Below are 15,611 nucleotides of genomic sequence, written 5' to 3'. Positions count from 1 at the left end.
TGAAATAGCTACATATAATGCTGAAGCTCTAGCATTTAAAAATAAATCTTTAATTTTACAAATAATCATTCCAAGAATTTTAACTTTTGCCATAAATACTTACTATTATCTCCACTGGAAACTGTGTAATTCTGAGAACTCAATCATCAAATTCTTAATCTATTTACATTTTCAGTTGCAGTTTACAAAATCAAATTTCACCCAAAAGTTTTGGGATGGTGTTCTCCAATTATTTTTGATCAGTTATATAAACTCATATAATCCTAGACTGGTTTGGATTGGAAGGGATCTTAAAGATCATCCAGTGTTTGATCACACTCATAGCAAAAAAGTGATCTCTCATGTTCAGATGGAATTCTTGTGTTTAAATGTGTGACTATTACCCCCTGTCCTGTCAGTGAGCACTACTAAGAACAGGCTGGCTTCCTCCTTTTCACACCTTCCCATCATGTATTTACACGCATTGGTAAGATTCCCTGAGACAACTTTTCTCTAGGCTGAAGAGTTCCAAGACTCTCAGCCTTTTCTCATATAAAGATACTCCCGTACTAATTTTGAAGCCTTCCTCCGGACTTACTCCAATAAGTCCATATCTTTTTTTTGTACTGGGGAAACAGAACTACAAACAGTACTCCAGATGCAGGCTCGACAGTGCAGAGCAGAGAGGAAAAATCACCCCCCTCAATCAGCTGACAATGCTCCTCCTAGTGCAGTCAATGAAGATGCACTGCTGGCTCATAGCTTGCTGCCCACCAGGAACCCAACATCCTTCCCAGCAGAGCTACTGTCAAGACTGCTGGACACAGAGTGTACTGGTGCCTGAGGTTACACCTCCCAAGACGTAGGATTTTGCATTCCCCTTGTTGAACTTCATGAGGAATTCATTACTCTAAATTACATTTAGTTAAGGAATTGATAGATAGCATAGGAATCATCAGCTGGACCACTAGATTCCAACCTCTACAACAGCTCAAGAAATTTTAAACAAGCAAATTTGTTTCCAGTTGGATTAACTTCAAAATTATATAGCAAAGACAGCTTAAACATTCTTTCTTAGCACTTGAATTAATACAACAGTTGTCTAAAAGACACATAAGCACAAGTAAATATTCATCTAAAAATTCACCACAATATGTCTGTAGATCAACTCCATTTAGTCGCTGCTTGTACTGGCCACTGAGTGGAATCATCAGGGCAAGCAGAAACAAGAAAAGACATGACACAGGGCTTCTCATGATACTTAACATTCCTTTGTCTCCTGTGATCCACCTAGTAACGTAAAGCAAGTATCACATTAACTTGTAAGGTACCATTACTAAACAGGTCTAGAAAAACAGAACAAATCACTCCACTACTTCGGATCCCTTCAGCTGCCTCATTTAGTTTCACAGACAGCAGATGTTGCTGGGGATATTCGTCTCAGGTTCTTTCCAATATTCTTCTTCTGATAGACTTAATTTTTAATTTTATTCTCTTTCTCATGTTTAATAACTTCCACCTTTTGCCAAAGAGCAGGACAATACTGTGAGCACATAATTAGTGAAACAACTAAAAGCAATGCTTTAAGCACCACTGTGATGAAAACACAAGATGAGGTATTTATTAAAACTTAACATTTTAAATATTTTTCCATTTAAAAAAAGGATACAAATGGCAAATAATAACTAGACAAGTAACTTGGATAAAATATTAATTGCTTAATGACATTACAAGTTTTTGTTGGTACTTTGTTAAGGTTGGTACCCTTTTATTTTTACAGAAAATCCAGAGAGCTTTGTAACATCCATCTACCTGTAAATGACAATTCATGCTGTCTATTTATGTATTTATTCCTAAAACCTCATAGAATAAATCTTTCATGAATGTACTATTTAGCATACATTTCAAACTTGTACTATTTTTCACTCTACAATAGTAGAAGTTCCTCACTCTGTTCTCTGGAATTATGCACAATAAATCCCTTGTGAACAGAAGATTTAGTACTGGCTACAAGAGAAAATGCTTAAAGATGGCCTTTGAAGAACATCAGCAACACATTTAGTGTTTAGATCCTTAATGAATTTCATATGTTTAAGTTCTCAAAGAATAGCTTAAGAGGTGACCTGAGCAGCAACACTGACTTTAAATCCATATATCTAACATAGTCTACCAAAATCAAGAAATCAAGATATAGCAAAACTAAATAATAAAATTAAAGCCAAACAAGCTCAAAGCAGGATACTTACAATTGACAGCAAAACTAATTAACCACAATGAATTTGGGAAGTGTCTGTATTTCTGGATGATTTGAAATCCAAATTTAAAGATCTTTTGGTGACTATTTTATTTTAAAAATATGTCCTCTAATTCAACCACTGGTGCTGAATTTCAAGCAGTAATTACTGAATATGAACTACCTACAATATATGCTATGCAGAAAATCAGACTACATGACCACAGTAGCTGGTTTTCCTTCTGGCTTCAAATCAGAAAGAACGTACAAATGTATCAGTGAATTAGAATATTTTAAACTCACTTAAGCTTTATATATCTAACAGAAATACTATCAAACATATTGTTTGCAAAATTAGAACACTAAATATGGAAACACTAAGCTTAATTTCAAAACTAATTTTTATCCTAAATGACATCATCTAGAAAGCTGTTTTATTGCTTTCAGCAGTCTCATCAACTTGCCATGAAAGACACTAAGTATACTAAAGCTATACAAGGTGGCAGTCATCTATATTTTAACTTACCCTTAGGGACCACTTGACCTCATTTTACTTTTTCCAGACCAAAGCAATGGTAAGGATAACCAAGAGATTATAGATATGTCATAACTATGTGAAGGTCATCCAGGTTTAAACCCATCAGGTTCTACTCATAAATATTTGACCAATAGCAGTGCATTTTTCATCTTTCAACCCTAAAATTGGCACCTCGGTAGACAGCAAGTTATTCCGACTGAACATGTAAAATACATGCTTCCTGAGTTGAATTTCTCTAGATATGTGCCTGAATACCAATGTCAAATATCAAGCAGTGGTAATAATTCTTCTCTTACTAGTTCTTACATTACAAATGTAAATGACTACACCAGTATAAGTTACAACACCTGATTCTGAACTTCTTCACATCACTTTGAGTCCAATTAAATAATTTTTGATTCACACTAGAGCACTTTAGAACCCAGTTGATACATCTCTTTTTACTAACCAAGTGGCAGCTTCATTTAGTTTATAAGACAGAAAGGGCTTTTTATTTATATTATATTATATTATATTATATTATATTATATTATATTATATTATATTATATTATTTGTTGTGGGTTTGGGTTTTTTAATATGTACTTTTATTACAGGGGAACAGGTGACCTAGTTCAGGACTGCCTAAGTTTAGGCAACCTACGTTGCCCCTTTGGATGTCTTTGACACAACTGTTTTTAGTGTTGCTGTACACATTTGCATAATTCAAATACACTCAAAACCTTTCCTCACTGACAAAAACAACAAAAAAAACAAACACAAACCCAGTATTAATGGAGGAAAATGTGGTTTTTTTCTTTTATAACTGAAATGAAAATTGATTCTGTGTGCAAAGAAGTCATTAATGGCTACTACTCTATGGAATTACATACTTCTATATTTCACTTATTTAGTAGATCAAATAACACATTTGTATTATTTTCTCTCTTGATCCTCGAACTGAAAGAAAAAAAAAAGCAGATCTGAACAAGGAGCCATTTGATTTCAGAGAGAATGCCATCATATAAATCAACAATATTTCCCTTACTAAAAAAAAGGGGGGGAGGTGAGAGCGGGAGCCTAGACAATTTCATACATTTATGTGTTTCCAGGCTGTTGGATTAGGCAGGGGTTTTCCCTCCGAATTGATACGGCTTGAGTGAGATTTAAAATCAGTTCCCAGAGGAGGCTGATAAGTGGATTAAAGTGGAACATAAATTCCCTATGTCACCCAGTCCCTTAAACCTTGATGTCAGTAACATGCCTAATCATTCTGTTATTATAAATGTCAAATATGTTTTACATGTGTTAGAAAGAGTGAATAGGTATTAGAAAAAAATGGAAGACTCAAGAAACTGTAACGCTTTGATAAACTTCCATGCAAAAATATCTAAAATACTAAAGTGTTCACCTATTAGAATTTTGAATTTTTATTCTCTTATAATTTGCACACTGAATCCCTTACTATAAGAGGCAGACCAGTGTATCCATTGCACTACATACTACTTTACCTTCCCTTAATGGTGCTACTTCTATATGAGCTGGCAAAACAAATTGAAGAGTGTATAAAGACAAGATATTAACTCACAGTGTGATTCTTTTTCAGTAGTTAATTTGAGAAAATGTTACAAATTTGAGAAAATGCTTACAAAATATGAGCATTTTTATTCTACTCATCAAAATGAAATGTCTCAGCTGCAGTAGTGTTTGCATTGGCTATTAAAAAAAATGTTGTGAAATACTGAGAAAAATAATTACAAACTTTTCAGAAAAAATACCTACAAGAATGGACTGAAAGAAGTCGGCTTGCATATACTACTGAAAAAAAAATAAAAACCACCAAAAACCAGAAGTGGATCAACATTACAGTAATCCAGAAACAAGCAGAAAAGCCAATGGTTTATCATTCTCCCCTTTCTTCAAAATACACAGAGGAAAGTAAGTGGTTTTATCTGCAATCTGCAAAAACAAGTTTTCCAGTTTCAAATGAAGTAAAATACTGGAACATGCTACCAACAGAGACTATGAAAACCTTACCATGGAAGTCTACAATAACAAATTAGAAATATTTCAGTATGAATCAGTGCAGTTATATTTGATACTATCAAACATCTGATCTGGTTGACTACATGATCTCAAGCTTAGCTGCGTTCCACATTTCCATGATTCTGTGGTAAGTCATTTAAAGAATATTAGAATTCTTTATTGTTGAAAATACTTGATATGTAATGAGAAGTAAGAAACCTCGGGCAATAAAGCATTAAGTATTTCAGAAGAAAAACAGTGGAAGAAACCTCAGCTATGCAATATAAATCCCAAAGTAAAAGGCGGCAATAGAAATTTCACTACTAGGGGGAAAACAAAAATCACCCTTAATCTAATAAAGTCCCTTCCCAAAGCTTATCTGATCTAAAATAATCCAAAGTTCCTTAAAAATTGTTATATGCTTAAGAGTTCCAGACTACACCGGAATTTTTAGGTTAGTTAATCACACACAGCTCCCATCGAACTCAAACAGCATTGGTGAGTCACCAGAAGCTATACAAGTAAACTTTTTCTGTTATATTTTCTTCCTGTGGGAGTAAAAAGAGGTGGACAAAAAAAAAAAAAGACCAAAAATACCACAGCACACAATTCTACAAATTTAACTTTATGTTGCCAGTTGTTAGGATGAATCAACAGGTCAGTGATTTAACACTAATCTGTCATCTCTTTTACAATTCATGCTCAGGTAGAATTTGTTCCACTTTCAGAGATTTTCTTGGAAATCAATAAAGCACAACACTGGAGCCGGTTTTAGTCTTACTAAGTACCTTTCCATTTGAAATACTTCTGGCTGTATGAAAAGAGAAACAGACAAGCTACTTAGCTACCCTTTGAGGTACTATGTTGCCAACAAGTTAATAAAAACATCTGAGACAATTCAGCAGAGCCTTGCTGCCCCACAAGAACGCCTGGGAAATACATGGCAAAGTTACTAAATTTTGCTAATTAGCAAAAATAAAATAAAATACCAAAAACAGTACAATCTATCACAAAGTGTACTTTTTATTTCCCTAGAATAGCTGCATTTTCAGTGGATTAATTTTATTTTAATATATTTACACATTGTGACATCAGTATTACAGTGTCAAACATGGAGAAACCTGGAAATTATACTCTCCATTTTAGTGCACGACCTGGATTCAGCCCTTCTGTTTAGCTGTATTACAAAATAGTGCTTAGTTTCTACTTTTTTAGTCCTTTGCCTTAGTTACATAGGAAATAACTTCTTTCTGGTCTTTCAGTCCAAAACTTGGCCTCACTTATTCTTTACTGCATTCTGTCCATGTCATACATCCTAACAACAGTCTTACTAATTTCAATATACACTCTCTAGTGAAGCTCACTACCATAGCAGCTTATTGCATAAGCACTAGCATGAAGAGATATATTAGCAAATGTATTTCCAAAACATCTTCCCCATCATATATCTTTTTATATCCTTTTGTGTACATGTGTATATATATTTATTTTTTCATTCATATATGTGTATGAAAGAAACTAAGTTTGAAAGATTGAGGCCAAAACTGTCCACAGATTTGGGCTCTCCCGTGTAATTCACCTAGGACCCGATTTTTCAGAGTACCATGCTCAGTACTCTATTTTCAAGACACAACTTCCATTAAATTCAGTTCCATTGATAGCGCTTAGCATTTAGTGCAATGATGCTCTCAAATGTAAATTCTTAGCAGAACATATGCAGCATAATCATATTGCCTAACGGTTGGCACCTAATTTAGATGTCTAATTTGTGAGGTTAATCCCCCGAGGCTCTGCTACTGTCAACAGAAAGAGGTAGCTCTGCTGTCTTTGGCTATGCATTCTTATTTCCTCCCATGTGCTGGCACTCAGGTTTATAAGGCTGTTGGGCAAGTTGGATTCACAAGTTGATTTAGCTGAAAAATAATATTTTTGGGAGGTGTTTTTGCATGCTTAGGTTTCATCTGGATCAGCTGATCTCTCCGACCATGTGTGCCCACAATCAGCAGTAGCAGTAATACAAGTGGGCAGGTATTACTCTGAAACTGGCCACAGAAGATTGGGATGATCTCTTTAGCCAGCAGCTTATGGCACCTATGTAATTAAATTAGATGGCTGGTATAGAATAATGTGTATGTTGTGTAAAAAAAAAAACCCCAAAAACACATGGAAAGAAAATTCCATTGAATTCTTCTAAGCTAACATAAAAAGTCCATAACAGGGGCAAGGAGAGAATCCGTATTTCCTGGGCAGTGGTTAAATTATCTTTACTCTTAAATTTTCTTTCTATAGTTTCTGCTTCATTCATCCAGTACATATTCCAAATTCAGCAACAAATGAGGCAGAGGTCCTACAGAAAACAATTTAATTCATCACACAACCACAGGGTTTTCTCTGTACAGTGAATGAAGCTGAAATCCCTTGGGGAAAAGGCAATATGCAGTAGTTAATGATATTTTAACACATATAGACAAAGAGGGCAAATTAACTTTAAATAACTGAATTTCAAACAAGTAAGGTATTTTCATATAGGTTTCTGTATCTGACTATTGAAAGCTTACAAAGACGAATCCAAACTCCAGAAATTTCATCATGTGGAACTATAGTGGAGTCAAGCAGCATGATAAGAACACCGACGGCATGTTACCATATCAGTTATAGAAATTGATTTTTAAATAACTCATCATTTTCAAAAACCTTTTACAGCTTGTTACAGAAAATACATAAACATGCAGCTTAGAACCATAAAAGCAGCCCAAGTCCATTAAAATTGATAGACTTCCAATTGACCATAGATCAGGCCCCATGCATACAAAGCAGAGTTTTCAAAACACTGTATAAATGCCAACCTTTTTTTTTTAATTACTTCAACAAGCAAACAAGTATTTTAAAGAAAGATATATTGGCTATACTAGTCATACAGAAAACTAATTTGCCTCAATGACTTCTGTGATTACAAGAAACAAATCTGAAAACACAGAAGCAAAACAATGCCTGCCTGCCTTTTTTAATTGGTATTCTGCTATGTATAATCATTCCATTCCTGTAATATATTTCACATGGTTGTGGTATCAAGCAATCCCATGAATACTTTTAGGGAAAAAACAGAAACTTATGGTGACTTACCGTCTTGCGAATTGGCAAAACAGTTAATGTTTAATGGTGTATAGACCAATAGTTCTTTTTTTTTAATTTGTTTGTTTAATACATACTGAAGATATGGTTTGTTTCACAATACAACCACTTTCAGGAAGTAAATTAATACCTATGGATATAAATTAGATCATAAATTGAGGATTCTTGTTTATGAGGTAACAACTGTATCCTGTGGAGGTGTTTATTAGATCTGTTACTGATATAGTTGCTACCAAGTTAAGTCCAAGCATGGCTAAATTTTTTTTTTTTATGGTACAAAAATATCAAATTAGAAGAGCTGAATTTCACAATAAAAAAATCACACAAATATATCTGAAGACAGAAAATTACTTATAGAAACGTGCACCAAACTGAATGAAGTGGGAATATTACAAGCATTAGAAAATTGTAACAAGCACTCCAATTACTTGCAAATGAGATTCTAGTCTTACTGTAGTTTTCAACACTAGCATCTACAATCAATACATTGAAAAGTATATATGATTACTAGCAGTCGTTGCATTAGTTTTGCTACAGAAAGCAACATGGACCAGAGATTGTATATGAAGAAATGCGGTGGTGAAGTAAAAAGATAGCTGTTAGGCCATGAAAATCAAATCAAAATTTGCACTTTGTGCATGAATTGATTTCTCATAATATCATACTACAATTACTGTTCTCAAAACATAGCGGGTTTAACATCCGTGGAGAAAAATGAATGGCATTTTAACTGATCTTGGCAGTAAATCACACTTTGGAATCAGGATATGGAGACACTTAAGAGATAACAGAGTTAAACTATCAACTAACACAAAATAAAAAATAGGCCAAGGGTCCATTAACTACTACCCGACACCAACTGCAGCCAAGACTACCTGTAAGGAATGACAGTCTCAACTGGAAGTCCTTTGACAGATAGTTCACTCTGTCACGCTGTCTTTATTTCCCCCCTTGCAGCTTACATGTCCTCTTGAAGTTCAATATCTGTACTCTTGCAAGAAAATTTGCAAAGTTTCTGACTAAGATTTAGGTAAAAATACTTAAAATGTGATCCTAAGGCTTTGGAAAGAGAAAACAAGTAAGCAGAACCTAAAATTGATAAAAAATAAAAAAAGAGTTCCTAAAATTGAAGCAATTTTCATGGATCAAGTGCCTGAAACCCAAGGTTAGGACTCCAGTAACCTGTACATATTATAGTACATGAATGCAATTAGGACAGGCTGAGAGAATTGGGGTTGTTCAGCCTGAAGAGAGAAGGCTCGGAGGAGTCCTTATAGCAACGTTCCACTACTTGAAGGGGGCCTACAAGAAAGCTGGGGAGGAACTTAAAGGCATGTAGTGATAGGACAAGGAAGAATGGCTATAAATTGGAGAGAGGAAGATTTAGACTAGACATTACGAAGAAATTCTTCCCCATGAGGGTGGTGAGACCCTGAAACAGATTGCCCTGGCAAGTTGTGGATGCCCCATTGAAAGTGTTCAAGGCCAGGTTGGAGCCTTAAGCAGCCTGATCTAGTGGGATGTCCCTGCCCAAGGCAGGGGGGTTGGAACTGGATGATATTTGGTCCCTTCCAACCCAAATGATTCTATGATTAAACTGAAATTAAAGGGAATATTTATAAGGATGGGATGTCATCCAGAGGGACCTGGACAGGCTGGAGAAGTCAGCCTGTGAAAACCTGTTCAACAAGGCCAAGCACAAGGTCCTGCACCTGGGTCACGGCAATCTCAAATTTCAGTACGCAACAGGGGATGATGTGATCGAGAGCAGCCCTGCAGAGAAGGACTTGGGGGTGCTGATCGATGAAAAGCTCGACATGAGCCAGCAGCATGCACTCTCAGCCCAGGCAGCCAACCGTATCCTGGGCTGCATCAAAAGAAGCGTGGCCAGCAGGTCGAGGGAGGTAATTCTGTCCCTCTGTTCCTCTCTTGTGAGACCTCATCTGGAGTACTGTGTCCAGTTCTGGAATCCTCAACATAAGAAAGATATGGAACTGTCGGTACGGGTCCAGTGGAGGGTTAAAAGATGACTAGAGGTCTGGAGCACCTCCTATACGAGGACACACTGAGAGAGTTGGGCTTGTTCAGCGTGGAGAAGAGAAGGCTCAGAGGAGACCTTACAGTGCCCTTCTAGTTCTGCAAGGGTCCTACAAGAAAGCTGGGGAGCGGCTGTTAACAAAGGCTTGTGGGGATAGGATGAGGGGGAACGTATATAAACTGGAGAGAAACAGATTTAGACTAGACATGAGGAAGAATTTCTTCTCTTTGAGAGTGGTGAGGCACTGGCACAGGTTGCCCAGGGAAGCTGTGGCTGCCCCATCCCTGGAGGTGTTCAGGGCCAGGTTGGATGGGCCTTGGGCAGCCTGATCCAGTGGGATGTCCCTGCCCATGGCAAGGAGGTTGAAAGTGGATGATCTTTGAGGACCCTTCCAACACAAAGAATTCTATGATTAAACCGAAATTAAAGGGAACAGTTATATTTCTCAAACAGATGATTAATCCTCCTCATAACCTTTACTTTTTATGTCTCTTACAAAATGGCATACCTATCTTCCAATTTATTTGATAAAAATTATTAAATCTGCCCAGTACAGAAACTAAGGCTTGCAACATATTACTGCTATTTAACTTACTAATATCATTATTATAATTACTATAATAATTATTATAGTATCATGGTGAGGGGGCTGGAGAACAAGTCTTACAAGGAGTGGCTGAGAGAGCTGGGGTTGTTTAGCCTGGAGAGAGGAGGCTGAGGGGAGACCTTATTACTCTCTACAACTACCTGAAAGGAAGTTGTGGAGAGGAGGGAGCTGGGCTCTTCTCCCAAGTGACAGGGGACAGGACAACCTGAAGGTCCGCCAGGGGAGGTTCAGGCTGGATATCAGAAAAAAATTCTTCGCGGAAAGGGTCATCAGGCACTGGAACAGGCTGCCCAGGGAGGTGGTCCGAGTCGCCTTCGTGGATGAAGTGCTTAGGGACATGGTTTAAGAGAGTGTTAGGAATGGTTGGACTCGATGATCCAGTGGATCCTTTCCAACCTGGTGATTCTATGATTTGCATAAGTGTGAGACCTAACAAACGCTGGTGTACATCCACGCATGAATTCGCATGGTTTTCATAGAATCATAGTATCACAGAATAGTTTGGGTTGGAAGGGACCTTAAAGATGATCTAGGTCCAAAGCTCCTGTGATGGGCAGGGACATCCCACGGGATCAGGCTGCCCAAGGCCCCACCCAACCCGGCCCTGAACACCTCCAGGGATGGGGCAGCCACAGCTTCCCTGGGCAACCTGTGCCAGTGTCTCACCACTCTCACACTTTTCTCCTACAGTTCAGAGCCATCCACTCCACTGCGCCCTAGGCTGGAGGCCCGAGCATCCTCAGCCTCACTCCAGTGCTTATTTTCCGTTGAAACCGGAAGAAAAGAGTCGTTTCGAAGTGACTTTTGGGAAGAGCCCGGGCCATTGCGCTCTAAAGCCACGCTACAGCAGGGCTCAAGGTCACTTGGGGCTCGTGGCGGGGGGGAGCAGCAGCCCCAGTGGTGGCGGGGGCTGTAAGGGGGAGGCGGTGAAGCGGCAACACGGCCGCTCGGACCCGGCCGCGCGCTCTCCTCGCGGCTGCGCGGAGCCGGGGCCGCCGCCGCCCCCGCCACACACCAACCCCCGCGCGTTGCGGGGCGGAGCCGCGGGAAGGGGCGGCCGCGGCGGCCTCGGCGCGGAGCGAGGGGGGCTAAAGGGTGACCCCGGGGTTGTGTGTATGTGTGTGTTCTCCCCACCATCGCTGGCCTTCTGCCTGCCGCCCCCCGCGAGGCATGAAACTGACCAAAGCCCAGTATGATGAAATAGCCCAGTTCCTGGGGCAAGTGCAGCCCACCCGGCAGAGCCTGAGGAAGCTGAAGGAGAAGTTCCCTAGGTAAGTTCCTCCGACCCCTCCCCACCCCACCCCTCCCACGGTACAAAATCAGTTGGACACACGCACACGAGTCGTCGACGACAAGCGACAGCCCGCTGGAGCGCGCTTCTTATTCTCTGTGACCTGAGAAGTTGGCACAAAATAAAGAGTGCTTCCCCTTTCCCGCGCCACGCTTCCAAATAAAAAGCTCTCGTGTCACTCGTGAGGCTCTTGAACGCCGAGGAGATCTCGTGAGAATGAAGCCTTAAGGCTCAGGCCGTTCCGCGGTGGTTGAGAGCCAGAGTGGAATCCAGCCTGTGGGACCGCTGCCCCTGTGATCTAGGTAGAAGGGGCTTAAGACCCTTAAGACTGCTTACTGCTGCTCTCCGGTTGAGGGCTGGATAAGGGATCATCGAGTTATAGCTGAGCATTTGTCTGTTTCCTCGCCTCAGCTGCGTTCAGATGTGTTAAAGGCCTTTGAAATTGACTACAAGGCTAGAATGGGAAGGTGTACGTGACAGAACGTGCTCCATATGCTAATCGTCATTGGCAAAATTTGCATACGACCAACAACAGAGTTGTAAAGGACATGTTGCAAAGTTTTTCTCTTCTTCCCCCCCAGGTTTGGGGTGAGGATTACTAGTGCTGAAGTGGACAGGAAACCTAATCAGATTCTGTGGGGAAAGGAGTGGTGCTGTCATGATGCTGTCTCTAAAGTGCAGCAGAAAACTGGAGGTTTATTTAAGTGCTGTGCTTTCTTTGGTGAGAGACAGAAATAAGTAAAACAGAAAATTGGTCTCATGCTTCCTGAGTGAGCCTTGCTAGTTTACCACAAGTGTGGCTAAGGAAAGTGAAGCTGTGTCAAATTTAAGAGTAGGTGTATGAAGAGTAAACAGTAACTTAGATTTTTAAACCATCCAGTGAAATTGTTTTCTTTTCAGGGAAGTGTATAGTGTAGTTAAAAATCAAGCTGAGGGAATAGCCCTGTTACAGAGAACTGGTGCTAAAGCAATGTGGTTGGTTCACTGAGCACGTTTGAGTTGCATTGCTGGGAACCCAGCTCAACTTGCACTGTAGTTCTGTGACTTGGGAAACCACTTACTGTGGCAGCATATGTCTAAGGAGCTTAGATTTGGCTTTATCACTTTGGTGCTAACGAAATTAGAACAGAGGGTTTGTGTGTATATGTGCATGTGTGCACGCATGCATGTGCACGTGCTCTCCTTTTCTAGTCTCCTAATAAACTTGTCTTGAAAGAGGTTTAGAATTTAGGTTCGTTTGTCAAGTCAGTCGCTTGTGTATAGGAACCTGCTTCCAAAACAGCCGTAAACACAAGAGTGTCTGCAGTTTTGTCAGAAAACTACCAGGCCTACCTGCTGATACATTTCTTTCTTCCCATTCCGCTCCTCTGATTCTGCAAAAGATCCACTGACTCCTTGGTTTCAGGACCTGATGATTCCTGCAAAACTACATACTAATAACAGTGTAGAGTTATATGAGGAAAAATATGGTTTTTTCTAAAGCAGGTGGCTCAGGTGTGGTGAAGATGAAAAGTGGAGATTTGATATAGTAATTGCTTCCATGAGTTGCTGGCTTAACGTACTGTTATCTTGTTACCCACATTACGAGATGGGAATGTCGTCTTCTGAATTCTGCTTGTAGACCTCTGCTGAATTTTGATTGTACATCCTGGAAGAAGGCCAAAGTTTTCTATTTGAATGATGAATTAATTGATACCTCTTTTTAAAAATGTCTGTCCTAAGTATATTTTGAGGTTTTCATGTCTCCTTTCTGTGAACAGCTCTGCAAGTGATGTTTCTTTGTTGTCTTTTTGTTTGTTTCTCATAGCAGAATAGATGCAGAAGACAGAGAAAAAAATCTAAAGTAGCAAAATATGTTGGGCTACTGATTTTGAGATGCAGTTAAAAAAATGTAATAATGCATTCTAACGCCACTGCTTGCCTTAGCAGCAAGGGAAATGTATTTAAGTAGATACATGTTGTAAGGTGAAAAACAGGTAGTCTATATAACTGTTATCTTGTAAAAGAGGCCATCTGCAGAGATTTGTAGACCATTGTGCCATCTTAAGTGCCATCTTTTTCAGTGATGTGTTTTGTAACTGTGGACTAAGTTGCTTATAATCTAGAACCTGTGTCATTCTCTTCTAGGACAAGAAGAATGTGATTGGACTATTTGGCCATTTTTTTCTTTATGAAAACCAAAATCAAACAAACGCCTCACCCCACCCACTCCAATTTTCTAAATCAGTCTTTCTAAGAAAACGCTCCAGAATCTGTCGTGGCACTTGCAGTGTGGTGAAGTTGTCCATAACTGGTTTGTCATTATTACATGGTAACAGTTGCTGATTTGAACTGGAAAGTACTGACATCCATAATAGCTGCTTTCACCTTGCAAGTTCAATCTTTTCCCTGGGAAGGATGAGTATTCCACTAGTAATGTGATACATAAATTGACAGTTTTCAAGTATTTCTGGTTCCTGCTGCCTCATAGATCTTGAGAGTCTTTGGATTTCTGCATAAATCTGCTGAGTTTTTTTTCCAATACTGTCTTATCTGTTGGTTCATCCCTTGTCTGTTGTGTTTCTTGAACACTCACAGTTTATGCTCCTTATTTGTATAAATTATCTTTCACACTTTGTTATGGGCCTGGCCTTGTTTGGCAATTTCTCCATAACACTAGTTTATAATTTCCATAAATCTTGCCACAATTTAGTGTATATAGGTATGCTGTGTGTTGGCTGCCAACGTGAATCTGTGAATCTAAATCATTTTTAACAGGGTAGTTTGTTTTTTACTATTATTGAACTACATCAGCAGGTGAGATTACTACTTCAAAAGAGCGTTTGCATATGATGTATTAATGTCAAATAGTCAAAAATAGACTGCTTCTAGTAGTGTTTATAAGTATCTTTATACAAGCAATGAGACTTTAATTTTTTTTTTTTTTTTTTTTACAATCCTGTAACATTACAGACCACATGGATTTAGTGTACTTTGCTTGAAATCCAGGTATTTTGCCAAAATAGAAACTGGGGAATCAAATTGCTCTTCTTTTTCCGTTAGTGCTGTGCTTTGTATTCCATGGCTGGAAACTACCTATTTATTTATTTATTCTTAAGGTATTTGTTACATGCTTAGCAGTTGTCTTCTAATGTTTTCATGTTTAACAGCAAGATAACCTGAGGATCATCAAAATATAATTTTTAGTCCTAAGCATGGCAAATCTCTGCCAGCATTGGATCCCTGATACATAGCTCCCTTGAGCTTAACGTGTGTACCACTGGACTGATAATTCTCTATGTTCTTTGTTGTGCTCTTTTTCAAAGTGTACCACTTTTCTGCTTTGTTTCTCACCTAAATTTATGTACTTACAAATAATCTGTATTTTTCTTTGTAACTCTTGTACTTTATTCTTCTGCTTTCTCTTTAGCCATAGGCTTATGTTCTTATGTGTTACTATTCTTCTCAATGAGACCTAATGTCTAAATTGGATTACTCATTGGAGGGCTAGTTGTAGTAAATGTAGGGCATTGTAGGAAGTCCTCTGAGAAAGTTACAATCTCTTTATTTTCAGTGTTTATTTCTTTGCTAAATAGTTGTTAGAGCTGCCTACAAGTAGAATCTTTTCCCTAAGAATCACCTTACTGTTACCTATTTATGGTGACAAGCTGTATATTAGATCTTTAAACTTCTAACGGTATTCAAAGACTATTTTAACTCATCCAGAAAAGTCCAGTTTCTTAGGGTTTGGTTCATATCTAAGTTGATATTCTAGGACTTCAATTCAGTTGTTTCTGGGGAAGAAAATATC

The 15,611-nt window shown here is 38.7% G+C and overlaps 1 protein-coding gene across 2 annotated transcripts in view; it reads left to right on the top strand.

The window, feature by feature from the left end:
- Positions 1-11,371: 11,371 nt before the first annotated feature.
- CDIN1 (CDAN1 interacting nuclease 1) overlaps positions 11,372-15,611 on the top strand; it is a 126,406-nt gene continuing 122,166 nt past the window's right edge. Inside the window, exon 1 of one of the 2 annotated variants that reach the window (XM_054067610.1) lies at positions 11,372-11,801. In XM_054067610.1, the coding sequence (XP_053923585.1) occupies positions 11,701-11,801 (101 nt within the window). In that variant the 5' untranslated portion in view covers positions 11,372-11,700. The remainder of the gene's footprint in view (positions 11,802-15,611) is intronic. The other variant, XM_009571720.2, reaches the window with a different exon arrangement.

Source organism: Cuculus canorus, chromosome 5 (assembly GCF_017976375.1).
Source record: "Cuculus canorus isolate bCucCan1 chromosome 5, bCucCan1.pri, whole genome shotgun sequence".
In the NCBI taxonomy this organism is placed as follows: Eukaryota; Metazoa; Chordata; class Aves; order Cuculiformes; family Cuculidae; genus Cuculus; species Cuculus canorus.
The sequence above is the reverse complement of the archived record's forward strand: the minus strand, read 5'-3'. Positions and strand labels throughout refer to the sequence as shown.